Genomic DNA, 19,301 nt, shown 5'->3' with positions numbered 1-19,301 from the left:
TTCAAAATAATATCATGCTAATTTAATCCTATAATTCGATAAAGATAATTTTATATTTTTTAATAATATAAATTGTTTTATATCAAAAGTAATATAACTATAAAATAATTAAATATAATTCATATTGCTTTCTAGTTTCTTCTATATGATCCGGACCTCAACAAACCTTTATAATATTTTACTCTCAGTATAATAACACGTACGTGTAATGTAAAAAAATATTAATAAATGATGTTATGTATATGATAAAAAAAATTGATAAGCAAACGTTTTAATATAATATATTTAGTTAAAATTGTTTAAGCAATTAATATAAAGAAGATAGTATTGTAGATAATTCGTTAATGATTATATCTAAAGTCTAGTTGTAACAAAAAAATGTCACTAGTCATTTGTAATTCAAAAGAATCCATGATACCACAAATTTGACACTACATATTTGTATATATTTATTATGTTTTTGAAATTAAAAAAAGATACTTAATATAAAACGAAAGAATTAATAATTTGTAATCTTTTTCATGAAGTAATGTATGTGATCTAAAAAATTATTTTATCATAATTTAAACTCATTGTAACATAAAAAATTTGTACTTCATAATCTATTTTTGAATTATTAACTGCATTAATATATTTTATTATATTATTTTAATTATTTTAAATTAAATAATAATTTTATATCGATAAAACTCTTTTTACAATATAAAAACAAAAATATCATTTAATACTAATTTATTTTTTCCTTTCTTATTTTTTCTAACCAAATAAAAAAAACATCTAAGCTCTTTTCTTATTTCTCTTTCCTTTTCATTTCCTTGGCCTTTTTATTTCCATCATTCCATACAAACAATAACTAAACGACAAATTAATATTTGGTAAAACAACAAAGAGTGGGCCCACACTTTCTCAGCTTCCTGGTGCTTACTAGTCTCATTGCCACGAAATTTTGTTAGCTTTTCCGCGGTTGTTTAGATTTTGGATTTGCTAAACAATGTTCTAATAATATTGTTTAAGAGAGTAAAGAAAAATAAGTTATTTTAATTTATCTAATATATAAACATTTAAAAATTAACATTTAATTCATATTTTTTTATCAAAAATTTTATTTGTAATATTTTTAATTAGTGTATGTCTTAAAAGTAATTGTGACAAAAAATTTTAGTTTTAAATTAATAAAAAGAGTTGACTATTAAATTATTTTGTTGGATATTTATTATTTAGGATACTTGTTGAAAAGGCAAAAAATAAAATGAAAATTTGCACTATAAAACAATATTTTTATATAATACACTATTAATATATTAAATATATTAAAAATATTAAATATTATTATCATTAGTATTCTTAACAAGTTGTCTAAGCTCCTATATATATTTAAAAATAACAATATATAACATTAATTATTTATTGAAAAAAAGAAGTCTAGTAAAATCTTAAAATAAATTTGACTACAACATTTAAGAATTCAAAAAAAAATACTAATCATAATGGTGATAATATCATGCTAACGTAATTCGATAAAGATAATTTTATATTTTTTTAATAATGTAAATTGTTTTATATAAAAAATAATATAATTGTAAAATAGATTAATCATAATTCATATTGCTTTCTTCTATAAAATCCGGACCTCAACAAACATTTATAATATTTTACTCTCCGTGTAATAACACCTACATGTACTGTAAAAAAATTAATTAATAAATGATGTCATGTATATGATAAAAAATTTGATAAGTAAACGTTTTAATATATTTATTTAAAATTGTTTAAGCAATTAATATAAAGACAATATTGTAGACAATTCATTAATCATTATCTAGAGTCTAGTTGTAACAAAAAACAATGTCACTAGTCTTTTGTAATTCAAAAATTTCCATGAATACCACAAATTTGACACTACATATTTGTATATATTTATTATGTTTTTTAAATTAAAAAATACTTAATATGAAACGAAAGAATTAATAATTTGTAATATTTTTCAAGTAGTGCGCTACTAGGAATGTTCCGTTTTTTTCTCCTTTAATGTTGATCACAAATTTTTTCAGCTGAGATTCATACTTAAAATGAAAATGTTTAATAACAATAAAATATTAGTAAAAAAAAAATACTGAAATTTATTATTTTTAATTTTATTTAATATATTCTATAATAAATAAATACTAAATAAAAATATTATGTTGTTTGAACTAATTATTTTTTATCTTTTTAATATTATCATACTTAAAATACTTGTTAGTTACCTAGAAATGGACTTAAAGTCAAGTCACTTGTTAATTACCAAATTAAGTCAAGTCATCGCCGGTCAAGTTACTTTATTGTCTATGCGGCATCCGAGAAATTTCATAGTGCAAAAATTTTAAGAATCCCACCTAGCTTTTTTTTTTCTTTGGGTTTGTATCAAGATATCTGGTCAAAAGTTTAATAATTAATTTTTTAGATATTATAGAAATAAAATGAATGATTCTTTTAAGCAAGCAAATTTTATTTTCATCCTCCAATGAGCATCAAATTTAAAAAAAAAATATCAAAAAATACAGACTCTCATCCATACGTGTCAACTAGCATTGGTACCTAGCCTTGAATTTACAGGTTAGTGCCTCAGTGGTCATGGGCATTTTCATTATTAAAGCAGGACGACTTCTGGTTGAGGTAGGGCCATCCCATTTTGGCCCATTATGCATCACATGGGATGGAAATAAAATCTTGATCCGTTCCCATTTATATTACCAAAAAAAAAATCACAATCCGTTGTTTAATTAAAAATATTATATATTTTTTGTATTATTTACTCCAATTTGTTGCATTTTTGTTCTTTATATACAGCCAGAGTCTTACTTGAGAGAAAGCATAGCAGTGAATAAGAATACGTAGTAATTTACTAATTTGTAATTTCTATTCACTCCTCTCTCCAATTCGGCATGGCCATGGCGGTCCCATCATCATCGGAATCGCTTGTGTTTACCGTGCGGAGGGGTAAGGAGGAGCTTGTAGCTCCGGCGAAACCAACGCCTCGCGAAGTGAAACTACTCTCAGACATAGACGACCAAGAAGGGCTGCGTTTTCAAATTCCAGTGATACAATTTTATCGCAGTGATCCATCGATGGAAGGGAAAGACCCTGCCCTCATCATTAGAAAGGCTGTGGCCGAAGCACTTGTGTTTTATTACCCTTTTGCTGGTAGGCTTAGGGAAGGGCCTGCTCGGAAACTAATGGTGGACTGCACCGGCGAGGGTGTTCTCTTTGTTGAGGCCGACGCTGACGTCACGCTTGCCCAATTCGGGGATGCTCTTCAGCCTCCATTTCCATGTTGGGAGGAGCTCCTTTATGATGTTCCGGGCTCTGCACAAGTTCTCAACACTCCCTTGATCCTTATTCAGGTAAATTTTCATATTCCTTGCTTCCTAACTCATAAGTTCTTTAACCAATGTCAGCTGATATCATTTTTTTAAATTATTTAATTTATCCTAAGTTTTAGATTATAAATTAAAATTTTTAATGTGCAGGTAACACGGCTGAAGTGTGGTGGATTCATTTTTGCATTGAGGCTAAACCACACGATGAGTGATGCAGCGGGACTAGTCCAGTTCATGAATGCAGTGGCCGAAATTGCACGTGGGGCACGTGAGCCTTCGGTGCAACCTGTGTGGCGGAGAGACCTCTTGAACGCAAGAGTACCGCCAAGAATTACATGCAACCATCGAGAGTATGAGCAAGTCCCCGACACCAAGGGAACCATAATCCCGTTGGACGACATGGCCCACCGTTCCTTCTTCTTCGGTCCCAGCGAGTTCTCCGCCATCCGCCGCCTCCTCCCTCCCTATCAACAGCGCTGCTCCGACTTTGAGATACTTACAGCTTGCTTATGGCGGTGGCGCACGATCGCCCTACAGCCGGACAACGAAGAAGAGGTTCGCATAATCTGTATCGTGAATGCACGCGCCAAGTTCAACCCTTCGTTACCTACTGGTTACTACGGTAACGCCTTTGCATTCCCTGTGGCTGTGACGAGTGCGGGCAAGTTGCGAGAGAACCCGCTGGGATATGCCGTTGAGCTGGTGAGGAAGGCGAAGGCGGATGTGACGGAGGAGTACATGCACTCAATAGCGGATTTGATGGTGTTGAAGGGGCGGCCACATTTTACTGTGGTGAGGTCGTACTTGGTGTCGGATGTCACCCGAGCTGGGTTCGGAGAGGTGGACTTTGGGTGGGGGAAGGCTGCTTATGGTGGGCCCGCCAAAGGGGGTGTTGGAGCCATTCCTGGTGTGGCCAGCTTTTACATTCCCTTTACCAATGCCAAGGGAGAGCGAGGTTTGGTCATACCTATCTGTTTACCATCGGAAGCCATGGATCGATTTGTTCAAGAGTTGGAAAGCATCCTTAACAACTCTCACCGTGTTACTGTAACCTCTGCCTCTCGTTTTATCTCTTCTTCCTTATAGGCATATATACACAACGAACTTTGTTAAATTCATAAATGAAGTCTTCTTACTCGCCTAGTTTAAGATTCATGTTTGGGTAATGGATGCTTGTAAGATAATATAGTTGTACCCCAAGACAATATTTGCTAGTGGCTGAATAACGATTAAGCATGTGCTATACATACAGACACTTGTAAGCTAGTTTGTGTTCGAATAAATCAACATATGTGGTTTTCCCATTTTTGTATGACAGGTGCCCTTTTAAAATTTAAATAAATTAAAAAAAATTTCACTCCCCTCCATACTAAAATTGATAGGAGTTATAGCATGTGTGTAATTTTCCTTTCACGCTTTTTGTCATTTTTCTGTTATTACTGTTAGATAGTTAATTGATTGAGAAACTGTTGGAAGGGGCTGGAAGCTTTCCCTGCAGCTTCTCTATTCTACCTCTCTATATAAGTGACCACTCTCATCAATGTACACCAATTTTGCTTTCAATCTGAGTTCAATCAATGAAATTTCCTTTCTTCTCTCTGTTCTCTCTGTCAATACCTTCTCCCCCTTAACTCTTCTTTTATCCAAATCACCCTCTATGGTCTGGTACCTTCCATGGTATTAGAGCATATGGTGCCATAGCTTCCGCAAAGACCAAGTCCCAAGAACAAGAAAACCCTAGCTTCTTACAATGGCTCAGGAATTCATCGCAACATCGATCTCAATGAAGCTGGATGAGGACAACTTTTTGTAGTGGAAAGATCAAGCAATCTCAACAATTGAAGGGAATGATATGTTGAATCATGTCACAGGAAGAAGAGTTCCTCGATAGTATGTAGTTGAAGACAGTGAAACTGATGCAGTGTTGAATCCACAGTATTAACAATAGAAAAAGCAAGATGCGTTGCTCAAGTCTTGGCTCTTAGCCTCAATGAGCAAGTCGTTCACTACGCGAATGGTTGGATGTACCTACACTCATCAAGTGTGGAAGAGATTGGAGGATCACTTCGCCTCTCAGATCAAGGCAAAGGTCATGCAGCTGAAACACAAGCTCAGTACTCTTCAGATCGGAGCTTCCGTGACAGAGTATGTACTTTCAATTAAAGGAACTATTGATGCATTGGTTTCTGTAGGAGAGGTAATCAATGAGAGCGATCATGTAAATGCGATCTTGCATGGTCTTACTGAAGAATATTCCTCAGTCTACACCTCTGTGTTAGCAAGAGCTCAAAGCATAACAGTGGCTGAATTGGAAGCCTTGTTGCTCGCACATGAGAGTATGCTCTCCAGGTTTAGAAAGCCTGAAGCATTTGTACAAGCTAATCTTGCTCAATTCGTTTGAGGAGGCTTTAGAGGTGGCTTTCGAGGAAGAGGAGGAAGAATGTCTCGCGGAGGCAGAGGTGGAAGGTTTACTCAAGACTCCTCACTGCAGGAACAACCAAATGAAGGACAATTCCATATAGGCCAGTTTAATCGAGGAGGTAGAATGCAGAATCCAAGAGGCTATACGAATGAGAGACCTCAATGTCAGGTTTGTAACAAAGTAGGTCATACAGCAAGAATTTGCTGGTATAGGTACAGTGAAGACACCAATGAAGGAGAATATGAAAATGGAAATGGAGGATACAGCAATGAAGGATATAGCAGTGGACATAACCAGGCATCTAGCAACGGAGACTATAGCCATAGAAATCAAAATAGATCATAATACAGCAGTGGAAATAGAAGCAATCAGGCCTCTCAGCATATTTCTCAGCCTCATGCCAACTGTTGTAATGTACTAGCAACACCTGCCACAATTCAGGACCCAAACTGGTATCCTGATTCTGGAGCTACTCATCATATGACTCACAATGAACAAAACATGTTAGAAAAGGAAGAGTACTGTGGCAATGAGCAAGTCATTGTTGGCAATGGAACAGGTTTGCAGATTTCTTTTGTTGGTAAATCGTGTATTAAATCTGATTTGAGCTCTAGAAAGTTATATCTTACAAAACTGTTGTGTGTACCTAAAATTACCAAAAAGCTGATGAGTGTATATCAGTTTTGCTGTGACAACCAAGTCTTTTTTGAATTTCATGATGATAGGTGCTGCATAAAAACCAAAGACACTCAAGAGATAGTGCTTCAGGGCATTGTTCACAAAGGCCTCTATAAGTTCACAACTCTTCAAAGCTTTCCAGAAGCTTTCACTGCATCAGTAAGAAATAAAGATAACTTGCTAGTTTGGCATGCTAGATTAGGACATCCCAATTGTAGTGTTATGTCAAGGGTGTTAAAATCTTGTCATATTTAACTTCCTGTAACCAAAATTGCTTGTTCAGCCTGCTGTATTGGCAAATCTCATCATTTACCTTTTTCCCTTTCACAAACTATATACAATCATCCATTAGAACTTGTACACTCTAACATTTGGGGGCCAGCTCCTATTACTGACAATAATGGACATTGGTATTTTGTAAATTTCATTGATGCCTTTTCAAAATTTACGTGACTTTACCTAATCAAATCTAGAGCTCAATTAAAATCAGTATTTAATCACTTCCAACAAATTGCTGAGTTACAATTAAACACTAAACTAAAGATGCTGCAAAGTGACAATGCTGCTGAGTATGTGGGCTTATCAAAGCTGTTGCAGGAAAAAGGAATTATTTGCAGGTTTTCCTGCCCTCATGTTCACCAGCAGAATGGAGCTGCTGAAAGGAAACATCGTCATGTGGTTGAAATGGAACTTACCTTACTTGCCAATGCATCTATGCCTACCAAATTCTGGGGAGAAGCTTTTACTACTGCTGCAAAGTTGATAAACATGCTGCCAACACCAGTCCTAAATGGAATGTCTCCCATTGAGAAATTATTTAACAAAAAGTCCTCATATGAATAACTTCGAGTCTTCGGCTGTTTGTGTTTTTCTCATCAGAGAGCTTACAACAAGCATAAGTTGTACTTCAGATCCTCCCCCTGCACCTTTATTGGGTATGGAACCTCTCACAAAGGCTATAAATGTCTCAGCCAAGATGGAAAAGTCATCATCACTCCTCATGTGGTGTTCTTTGAAGACCAATTCCCCTACAGACAAGCAACAAATCCTGCTCACAATGGACATGTCTCAGATAGACAAGATACCTCACCTAGTGTGCCAATCATTCCAACCATTCTAAGACTCCTTCCAAGCTCAACTGGTAATCAGCCCTCTAACAACAATACCAACAACCAGCAATCAGCAACACTCCAGCAACCAGCAGTCACACCCTCAATCAGTGCTACTCTTAGAACCCAAATGCCAACAACAGCCTCTTCAAGTTCAGTTTTAATTCCTATTAATGACATTGAAACTGTGCTACCAACCTCTGAAGAATCAGCACCTCTTTATCAAACTGCAGTAGACAACTCTCACCCAATGATCACCAGGAGTAAAGCTGGTATAGTCAAGCCAAAGATCATCCTTGCAAGTGTTAAGCCAAGATCAGTAACACAAGCTCTCAAATCTCCAGAGTGGAAGGCAGCTATGGATGTTGAGTATGATGCTCTACTAAAAAATAAAACATGGGAGTTGGTGAGTCTTCCACCCAACAAAGAAGCAATTGGCAGCAGGTGGGTATTCAGATTAAAGTATAATGCAGATGAAACTTTACAAAAACATAAGGCAAGGTTAGTTGCTCAAGGGTATGCTCAGAAGCCTGGTTCAGATTTTACAGAAACTTATAGTCCTATAGTGAAGCATGTGTCCATTAGGCCCATATTATCCATTGCTGTATCCAAGTCCTGGGCAATTAGGCAACTAGATATCAACAATGCTTTTCTTCATGGTGACTTGACAGAGGAAGTTTACATGAAACAGCCCCCAGGTTATGAACAAGGAGATCCATTGTTGGTGTGCAAACTCACCAAAGCACTCTATGGACTAAAGCAAACACCAAGAGAGTGGTACCATAAGCTGGCTGGTGGTTTAAGAGAGATTGGCTTTGTTGCCACCAAATCTGACATCTCAGTCTTCATTAAGAAATTCAGTGGACTAAAGACCTATGTGCTTGTGTACGTTGATGATATCATAGTCACTGGAGAATCCCTAAAAATTGTGAGGGATGTCATAGCAAAGTTAAATGCCAAGTTTGCCTTGAAAGACATGGGAGATCTCCATTACTTTCTTGGAATCCAAGTGAATAAAACGTGTGATGGGGGGCTAGTACTTACTCAACAAAAGTACATTGGTGAGGTCCTAAAGAAGGCTGGCATGGTGGGCTGTGCACCGTGTCACACTCCTTTGCCTTCCACAACAAAGATCACAGCCCTTGGAGGATCAAGCTTTTATGATCCACAGCTGTACAGGTTAATCATTGGCAGCCTGCAATACTGACCATAACAAGGCCTGAGATATGTTACAGTGTTAACAAGTTATCACAGTTTGTGCAAGCTCCCATAGAGTCTCATTGGAGGCTAGTCAAACGCGTGCTAAGGTATCTCAGTGGAACAGCCAGCTATGGCTTGCATCTGAAACAGGAGAGTTCCATGGGAATAACTGCATACAGTGACTTAGACTGGGCTGGAGATCCAGATGATAGGAAATCCACCAGTGGCTATTGTATATTTCTTGGAGCCAACCTAATCTCTTGGGCATCAAAGAAGCAAACAGTAGTGGCCAAGTCAAGTACTGAAGCTAAATATAGAAGTATGGCAGAGGCAGTAGCAGAGCTGTCCTGGATAAAGACTATGATGAGTGAGCTGCAGCATCCCTCACCTGAGGCGCCAATGCTGTATTGTGACAATTTGAGTGTTGTTTTACTTGCTGCCAATCCCATCCTTCACTCTAAGTCCAAGCATTTTGAAATAGATCTGCACTTCGTTCGAAACTATGTCAACACAAAGACAATTCGAGTTAGTCACATCACAGGCTCGGTTCAAATAGCAGATATCCTTACAAAAGCAGTCCCTTCTGAGAACTTCCTTCATTTTCGAGGCAAACTAAGTGTTTGTGATCAGCAACAAATTACCAGTCAAAATGATAACAACCAGAGATGATGAAGAAAGGAGCTGAAGTGTTAACTAATATTCAGTATTCAACAAAAGCAGATAACTAGAGATGATGATAGGAGTTATAGCACATGTGTAATTTCCCTTTTAAAATTCATATATACCCATACAATAATAAAATTGTAGATAAATAACAAAATAATAAATAAATTATATTATCCACGTCAGTATTTATATTTTTTTAAAATATATATCATATCAATATTTTTACTAAAATATTTTTATAATTTAATAAAAACAAAAAATATCTTTTTATTAATTTTTTTTATGTTGGACAAAAATTAATTCTTTAAATTAATCAAATTTTAAAATTTAACTTGAATCCTATAATTTTAATTTTTAAATAATTTAAAAAATAAAACAAAAACATATTTAATTATTTATTCATACTAAAAAAAATTACTTCAATCTTATTAATCTCGTAAACCTTAATCTCTCATAGTCATTCACACCAAAAAAAAATTAAAAAAGTGCTTCAATAGTTCCATTGAGGATACAATATCATTGACGACGCTAAAAATATGTTGAGACGAGCTTGCCCTTCAACAATCTCATGTTCTCATGTCCAGATATCATATTACTGGCAACGAGAGACGTAGTGGATTTAGCCGAGGACCAAGTTACAATGCCTTGACAGGAAGAAGAGACGGGTTAGTTTCGAATGCAAAAGAAGTGAAACTTCCATCGCCAACACTGTAGGAGTCCAAAAGCTATGTAGTCCTTCGTTGCAAAGGGTTTTCACTATTGGAAATGGTGATACTCATGGGACACTACAAGAAAAATGTTGAATATTGTCGGAAATCGAATAAAATCCGACAAAAAAATTTTATCGTTGAATTTTGTGTCGGTATTTTTCGGACAGAATAAACTTCGTCAGTAATATAATATCGACGAATTTTTGTGTCTGACGATAATTTCTGTTAGATTTAGCTACAAAATATAGTTAGGAAGCAAACATAATTGGTTGAATATTACCATTAAAAAATTTCCGACGGTAATATTTGGGCCATATCATACGTCTCCACGTCATCTTACCATCAGATTAACTCGACGGTAATGCCAACGGAAATGTTTATAATTTTTTTTATAAATAAATTGACTAGCCTGTTACCATCGATGTATTCCAATGTAGTCTTTTTTTATTTTTTTTAAATCTTTTTCCGTCCATTTATAATGTACCATAATAATTAATAATTAAAACAATATTTTAAACCTGATGTGAAATATCAAACATAGAAATTAAAAATATGAAATGATGGTAATTGAAATATCTAAAATGATGCTAATTATATTACATTCTTTTCAAAGTTTGGTAAAAAAAATACATATTATAGAACTATATTTAGATTAGATCTATTCAGATTCATCTTCTTTGTCTTCTGGTTCACCATCCTCCTCTTCCGAAGTAATTTTCTAATTATTGAACTCTCCTTATTCTTCTTTGTCGCCATCGATCCCGTCTTGTTCTTGAAGACCATTGTCCTCTAGTTGTAGTGTGTTAGCATCTAAGCCAAGGGCAATGATGTCATCATCCATAACAGCCAACCTAAGGGTGATAGACTCACTGGTATCAACAACCATTTTCGAAGGAGTTGGGTCATCAATCTGGTAAGATTTCTGACCTTCTGTCCTATCATCAAACTCGATGTGACCTCTCGGCTTAGTCTTAACCACAACCATCCAACTAGACTTGCATGAACTCGAATAAGACAAATAGTATATCTGTCGTGCATTTTGAGGTAGAATAAAAGGATCGTATTGCCTATATTTTATGGTTATATTAACTTCAGTGATATCGTAGCCCTTGTACTTTTGTGTTCCTTGTCGCAAATTTCGATTATACCATTCACATTTAAATATACACACCTTGTACGTAGTGCGACAAAAATACTCTAATTTAATAATGTTGTGCAACATACCAAACTAATCAGAATGATCCCGACTGAATTTCCACAAACCCAAACTCTGATGTTATCTGATTTTTTTTCTAATCGACCACTATAAAGAATGGAACTGATATCCATTAACATTGTATATCGGGTAGCTAATACCCTTATTCATTGGGCCCCAACTAAGTACAACTAGTTCCGAATCTATTGTGTCAATTAGATGCACACTAACGTATTCTCTGAACCACCGTAAAAAATTGTTCAATGGGATATCAGAATTTGCCTCTTGAAATAATCTATATGATAGAATAGGATAAATAAGTTTTGATTAGATTAAGAAGTTAGTATTTTATGAATTGCAATATTTACGAAGACTTAAAAAGCTCACATGAGGTCGGGTGAAATCTGATCATAGTTAAGCAGCACATGTAGATGTGTAGCATTGATTTCCTTCTGCACAAACCAATAGTTATTGCCCACAACCATTGCAGCTCCTTCAGAAGAAAAGATTAGGTATGTTATTCCACTTGACGAGAATTTTCCTCTCACATCGTACCTTGCAACCCTTATTCTTCCATGTTTACTTCTCTCACCACCCGAATCCTTGTTGATTGATAATCGAACCTATTCAAATTCGAGACAGACCAGTTAACCCACTGCTCGTCCACTTCTCCATATTTTATCTACATCCAATACTCATTTTTTAACTCGTTACGGGAGAGGTGAAACGTTATATCCGCAAGTCCTAACCACTTAGTCAGCTAGCACTTTTCACACGGACATCTCAAAACTCCTTCATACCTAAACAGTTCCATGCTGAAGAGTTGCGCAACAAACGCGTCAATCCCCTCAAAGAATTTAGGTTTTAAATCCTCCGTCCACCGTTATTCCTATTATACATCCATAGACGATGACTTGGAATCAAATTGAAACACACACCCGAGAATTTAGCAAACAACACCAATTATTAAATTTTTTAGAAAATTTGGCAGAGTGTACCATATAATAAGGAATTCAGTTTTTTTTTTTTTGCCTGAAGTGGAAGAGGTATATGTCGGCTTCAAGAGAAACGGCGTGACGGGGACATGCAACGGCACTATGACGCTCAAATTAGTAAGAGTATAAAATAAGTATAATGTTACTCAGAGTGAGTCGCATATCTTTACATAGTTGGGATTTGGTATTCATAAAATGTTACCTCTTTGAAGAGGTTGAGATATTTGTTGATTTTTCGGTCATCATTTCAGTTTGTTTTTAAGTGGGTTGTTATCAGCGAGATTCTCTCTAACTGAAGATAAGCCGCGTTTGGTATTAGGTTTGGATTCCGATTTATAAGCATAGTTGGACCGGATTATAATTGTCGGATCACAGTCCCCAAACTTGACCTGTGGTATTTTTTAATATGATGGATTGAGCTTATGAGTTTTGTGGTGCTATAAATTAAATCAGAATAGTGACCATAAATATAGTTCAAAATAATGATTGTAATCATAGTTCGAATTAGTGATTGTAATCATAGTTCGAAATAGTAACTATAATTTAGAATAGTGATAGTAATAATAGTAGTCCATGAGTTCAACTTGTTGTATGTGTAAAAAATGATAGTTATGCTTGGAAATGACTTTAGGTGAATAGTAAAAAAAATTGGAAATTATTTTGAACAATAGTTAAATGATGAGGATAAGCCCCATGTTTGATTTGATGGCATGAGGAATAATATATTTGTTTGAGAAAGGTGTTGGAATAATATATTTGGCCGAGCATTTTTTGTCAGCGTCGGGTCGCCATTTCAGCTCACCGTTGTCGCTCCTCACTATCGCCGGCAAGTGCAAAGTTCGTCGCAGAGCTCTGTGGCTAAACGTATCCATTCGTGGCCGAGCATTCTTTGTCATCATCGATATGTGATGAAGAGAGAAAGAAGAATAAATTGAAGAGAATGTGTGCGCGTATGTGTGTCGGGTTGAAGAGAGAAGGAAGAAGATGATGGATTATAGGAAGTGAAGTCTAGGGTTAGGGGTTAATTGTAGAATTTAAGGTTCACGGTGAGGCATGATAGAATTCGAAGAATTTGGAGTGCTAGGATTCTTTGAAGATTTTAAGATTTTCTGAAGGAGAGAGATAGAGTTTTAAAAAAGGTAACTTATCATACCCTTTTTAAAAAATTTTTTTAGAACTTTTTGGTTTCTGATGCGAGCTAGATACCAGTATTAAATTTCACAAGTTTAAAATTAAAAATTTGTCGTAAATATAATTTTAAACTGGCAATTAACTCTATCAAAATTTGAAAGGTTCTCATAAAAAATATAAAAAATAACGATGAAAAATGTGAAAAAGATGTTCCATAAATATTTTAGAAAATCTAGTACAAGATTGTGAGGTGATATGACAAGTTTGTTAGGATGGTTTGTTAATTAATAGATGATTCTTAAATTATATTAATTCAAGGTGAAAACTCAGGTGCAGTCGACTTTATGTGAAGCTGATAGTTGAGAATTGTTAGATGAAAATTTAGTCAAATCAATCAAATCATGTAACGGCTCTCAGTTATCAACTTCACGTGAAGTCGACTGTACCTGAGTTTCCACCTTAATTCAATCAACATTAGTAAACAACATGCATGAGAGGGAGCTATACACACTAACACACTATTTATTATAGCTACCAGTTTAATTAACTTCCAACCTTGCTCATAGCACAAATTAAAAGCATCTCACTAATCTTATACTATATAATTAGCTATAAACCCTTGGCAATGTTGAAACCTAATCCATACGAATACACCAAATAGCAACGTCTCAAAGACCAACTTGTAATCCAATTACACAATACAATACAATACAAGTGTGACAAATCATGAAAACTTTGGACCAATAGTCACCATTTTCTTTTCTTAAAAGAAGTTTAGGTGCAAGGCTCACGAGCAACGCCAAGCCTTGAGTTGGGCACATCAAAGAGCACACGGTGGTTCTGTTGCTGCATGTTGGCTATGACATTGAGGACCGAGTTCACGTTGTCCGGCGCGGCGGCCATGGCCAAGCACGAGATGCCGCCGGCGGTGCTATGTATGAGGATGTTGTCCGTAGGGAGCGTAACGTTCATGCCAGAGAACATGAATGTTATTGTGGGTGCAACTATTGGAACCGTATAGCATGTATCAAACCCTCCTAGTGTTGTCACTGCTATTTTCCGACCAACTCTTCGACGGAACTCGTTTCGGACTGCAATGTAGGCTGGTTCAACTAGCCGGGTAAATACCGTACCTGGTAAAATTTAATAACAACATTATCCAAAAAGATAAAAAACATTAGTGAAATCAATTTTGAGATATATTAATACAGAGTATGGAGTTGAGTTGGTAGACTATATTAATTGAAAATTTTATTATTTAATTATATTAAATTAAAAAAATTTGGAAGTCAACATTACACCGCTAATATTACGGTCAACATTCAATATAAAAAAAAGGAAAAACTACCAATAGTACCCATGAAGTTTACGAACGCTGACAAAAATACCCATAAACTAAGGAAATTAATGATGTATCCATGGAAGATAAGTTCCGTATGACAAAAGTATCCAAATCATAATTTTTTGTTTATTTTTTTAATAAAATTCCCAAACTATCCCCACCCTCAACCTCAACTCACTTTTTTAATCTTTCATAACTCAACATGCATCTTTAAAACTTGCTATAGAATCCAAAACTACTCCTACAACAGATGAAATGAACCTTTTATGGTGGAAATTTTGAATAATAACGCAACAGAGGATTGCAGCGCCGAGATTAACAAAAGAATCAATCAATACTGATGAAGAATGAGAGAAAGAATCATAAAGGAACAGTTTTTAATCGTTTCATTTGTTTTTTCCTTTTTTTCTTAATTTGAGGGCTTTCTTTGTGTGAAGGGATTGGCGAAAAAAATGGAAAAGAGCTCACCATACTAAATTTATCTGCTAGGAATCGGTCGAAGTCCTCTACCACCACCACCACCATTGATTTTGGCCTGGTCTATTATAGGAGTAGTTTTAGACTCCATGACAAAGGTTTTAAAGGTACAAGTTGGGTTATGGAAGGTTGAAAAAGTGAGTTGAGGTTGAGAGTGAGGGTAGTTTGGAAATTTTATTAAAAAATTAACAAAAAAATTAGGGTTTAGATACTTTTGTCATACAAACCCCATCTTCCGTGGGTACATCATTAATTTCCTTAGTTTATGGATATTTTTGTCCGCGTTTGTAAATTTTATGGATACTTTTGGTAGTTTTTCCCAATTTAATAAAATTTTATTTTTAGTAAATTTTATTTTAAACTTATTTAACAACTTTTTCTATTGTTGACCGAAATTGAGTACTATGTATTAATTCTCTAGTATTACTCAATATGAACTTTTACCTTTGATTAAATATTTTTATGGGATCCACATTCCACAGTTAAGTTCATTTTGTCAATTAATATAAAAAAAATTATTTAATCAAGAATATTAACATCATCGAGATGATTTATTTGATTCTTTGAGCATCATGATTGTAATTTTTCGGTGATCTAATAGTAGAAATTTTCAGAGCATGTATGAAAGTGGTTCATGTTGTAATAATTACACATGTGACTGGCCCATTTTTATAAAGTAACATAAATAAATTTTATGTATATTATTATGATTATTGTATTAAAAGAATGGTTTAAGACATTACCAGAATCGAAGATGGTGCCGGCACCAGTGGTTGGGTTGAACGCCAATGCCGGCGGCGGGATATCAACAATTCTCCGGCCAACCCTAATAGCAACCAAGTTGACATAGTAAAGTGATGACCTTCTTGGGTTTCTGAGCAGTGGTGTAAATTTGATCCTCTTAGGTTGTGCTACAGGACCAAGTCTCAAAGACCCAGAGAAATTTAGGGCTTTGAAACTGGGCAGACAATAAGAGAATGTGGATTGGTACAACTTTTGGGTCTGTGACAAAAGTGATAATGGGCCTCGGCCCAATCCCAATAAGCCCTGCGGTGGTACTGAGCTCCCTGTGGCCTTCCGGATGCACCCAAAGGTGTAGGCTGGAATTGGGTCAGTGGCTAGTGTCACTGTGTCTTGGACCAAGCTTGCTGCCACGCTGGAACTGCCGTAGGTTAAGTTGAATGTACACGCGCTTCCACCGCATTTGGGGTTGGGTACCTGAAATATTTTCAAGGTAACAAATAAATAAAACTAGGTGATTACTATAGTGTGTAGAAATTAGTACTTCATTAGTAGTTATTAAAATCGAACCGGTAATTAACTTAGTCATATAACGGGATCATTTCAATCAGTGAATCACTGATTTACTTAGTTAATTCGGTCATAATTATATAAAATTATAAAAATAAAATTAAAATTAAAAATTAAATGTATATTTTTAAAAATATATTAATAACAATTAAATATCAAATTTTAAATATAATTTATGGTGTAAAAAGAGATAATAAATTAGTTATCAGTACAAAATATTTTTTTAATTTAAATAAACAAAAAAAACAAAAGATAACATAATTAATATCAATATATCAATATATTTATATAGTGTTATTACTTGTTTGGTATTCATGTCAATTTATACTTAAAAGGATAAAAAAAATAAAAATTCATTCATAGTTTATTATATATCTATTTTTTGTAACATATATTATTGAGAAACAATATAATGTAGTGGCAAGGGGAGGCATCTTATACACTTTGTGGGTCTGATGTAGTCTGAAGCGCAAACCTATCGATTTTTAAAGGATTTAACTTTGTTGATCGGATCAATTGTAAATACGATCTAATTGACTAATTGAATCGATCAAATTACTGATTTATCAATTTTTTCGATCGAACCAATTCGTCCGGTCTAATTTTAATAACTATGGCTTTACTTATTAAGAAAATAAAAAATTAATATTTAACTTAAAAGTAAAAAAATTTAAAACTTAGTGCATGTTTGGGCGCTATTATTTTGTTAAAAAAATATCTTTTTTCAATGAAAAAAGATCTTTTTTAATTTTTTAACGTGTTTGGCAAATTTCTAGTAGTAAAAGTAAAAGCACTAGCAAAATAAAAAAAAAGATCTTTTTTGAGAAGTTGTAATTTACATCTTTTTTTAAAAAATCTTTTTTCCTTAAAAAAAGATATTTTTCATGTAATAAATAAACAAAAAAGTACTTTTATATTGTTATACCCAAACATAATTGATAGATAAAAAGACTTTTTTACATGAGATATCCAAACATAAAATTACTTTTACTTCTCTATAAGATCTTTTAAAAAAAGATAACTCGAAAAAATATCTTTTCTTAAAAACTCACCCAAACAAGCCCTTACTATAATAAGTTAAACATACCAATTTGACCATAAAAATATTGCCAAATAAATATTTACTTTTCACCCGCTGGAGTTAAAAATGGAAAGTGACAACTAACTTTTTTTTCATTGCGATTATGCGACTCGTGAATTATTTTATGCTGTAAAACAGTATAAGAGTGACACCGACAAGTGTGTGAACCTTTTAAGAGTTTGGATAATGGATTGGGAATCTTATGAGAGAGGCAGCCCATGCGCATAATAAAATATAGATCAATTCTCTCGTGTGTTTTAAAAATATGCCAAAATTATTGAATTTAGTTTTGATATATGATTTTAAAAAAAATTGTTATTTTTTTGTGTCAATAAAATCCTTAAAGGAAAAAAAAAATTACTCGCTTAAAATAGCAATCCTCCTAACCGAATATATAATATGAAGTCCACCAACATATGCGTATTAGGCAATTAATTTTCGACAACAACTAAGATATAAATACACCTAGCGGTACCTCAGTATTGAACACATATCAATTATATTTGGATAATATTATATATACATTAAAACTAGTTATTAAAATTATTCGTCATGAGTATATATTATATAAAAATAATTTTATACATACCTTTGGTTGCAAAAAATTTTAAAATATTTGATATCACTATTAATAATGATAATAATAATAACAGTATAAGAAATTAGAGTTGAATTTTTATTTGGGACAAATTGAATAATAGTATTATAAATTAGAGAATTTTGTAGATTACATATTTAACTTCACTCTGTCTACATTATCAACATAAATTAATGCATAAAAAATGTTATACGAGAATTCTTATTCTCATTCTTTTTATTCGCTCCAATTCAATGCAGTGATGGCGAGGATGAAGAACTATTAAATGGTGACAAGGACATGTGAACCTGGCAGTGTTGTTATCCAATATATTGAATAATATAGGTTTTTATTTAACCAAATACCTTTCTTTTTGTTGTTAGTGGTTACCAAACAAACAAAAAATGTGTTCTTGTTAATATATTCATATTAAAAACAAAATTAAACTAATTAATTTGTATCATCATTTTGCTTATTTTTTAATAACCTCAAATATAACCAAGTTTACAAATACAATAGTTTATAAATATTGCAATCACCCTTGAAAGGAGAGCTTCATATAGATATTTTCTTAAGAGTAGTATGAAAATTTTGGCATTTTGTTATATGATTTAGTCTCATTAATCTTACATGTGCGTTCCTGTTAGTTTCCATTTGAACTATTTTTTTTATGTGATCAATAATATGTTAAGTAAGTGTATATTAAAATTAATTATTAATATAAAATATATATTTAAAAAATTAAATTATACATATATTTATATATTTATAAATATATGATAATTAATTTAATGACTGATTAATATACACGTAATATTTTTATGCAAATCAATAGCATTGTAATATAACTATTTGAAAATGTGTAATCTTATCTAAAGAATATTAAGAGACCAATATTGTTAGTAAAAAACAAAATTGGTTAATATTATCCTAAATGTAGGATAAATACATAAATACAAGAAAAATTGTAGATCACTTAATATTTTTTCTAATAAAATTATGAGATATTCAAACATTTTTAGTCAAATATCCAACTGTAATACCTGAA

The 19,301-nt window shown here is 33.6% G+C and overlaps 2 protein-coding genes across 2 annotated transcripts in view; one reads left to right on the top strand and one right to left on the bottom strand.

Annotated features, from left to right (window-relative positions):
- The first annotated feature begins 2,841 nt into the window (after positions 1 to 2,841).
- LOC107462813 (benzyl alcohol O-benzoyltransferase) lies at positions 2,842 to 4,671 on the top strand. The gene is made up of 2 exons (XM_016081484.3): positions 2,842 to 3,383; positions 3,510 to 4,671. The coding sequence occupies exons 1-2, from the start codon at positions 2,925 to 2,927 to the stop codon at positions 4,443 to 4,445; spliced, it is 1,395 nt and encodes a 464-aa protein (XP_015936970.1). The 5' UTR covers positions 2,842 to 2,924; the 3' UTR covers positions 4,446 to 4,671.
- Positions 4,672 to 13,857: 9,186 nt separating this feature from the next.
- Positions 13,858 to 19,301, bottom strand: part of LOC107462835 (aspartyl protease AED3) — a 6,791-nt gene continuing 1,347 nt past the window's right edge. Inside the window, exons 2-3 of the mRNA XM_016081514.3 lie at positions 16,028 to 16,502; positions 13,858 to 14,598 (exon numbers count right to left, since the gene is read on the bottom strand). Of these exons, the coding sequence (XP_015937000.1) occupies positions 14,240 to 14,598; positions 16,028 to 16,502 (834 nt within the window). The 3' untranslated portion in view covers positions 13,858 to 14,239. The remainder of the gene's footprint in view (positions 14,599 to 16,027; positions 16,503 to 19,301) is intronic.

The sequence above is a fragment of the Arachis duranensis genome, chromosome 8 (genome assembly GCF_000817695.3).
Source record: "Arachis duranensis cultivar V14167 chromosome 8, aradu.V14167.gnm2.J7QH, whole genome shotgun sequence".
Taxonomy (NCBI): Eukaryota; Viridiplantae; Streptophyta; class Magnoliopsida; order Fabales; family Fabaceae; genus Arachis; species Arachis duranensis.
This window is presented reverse-complemented; position numbering and strand designations above follow the sequence as displayed.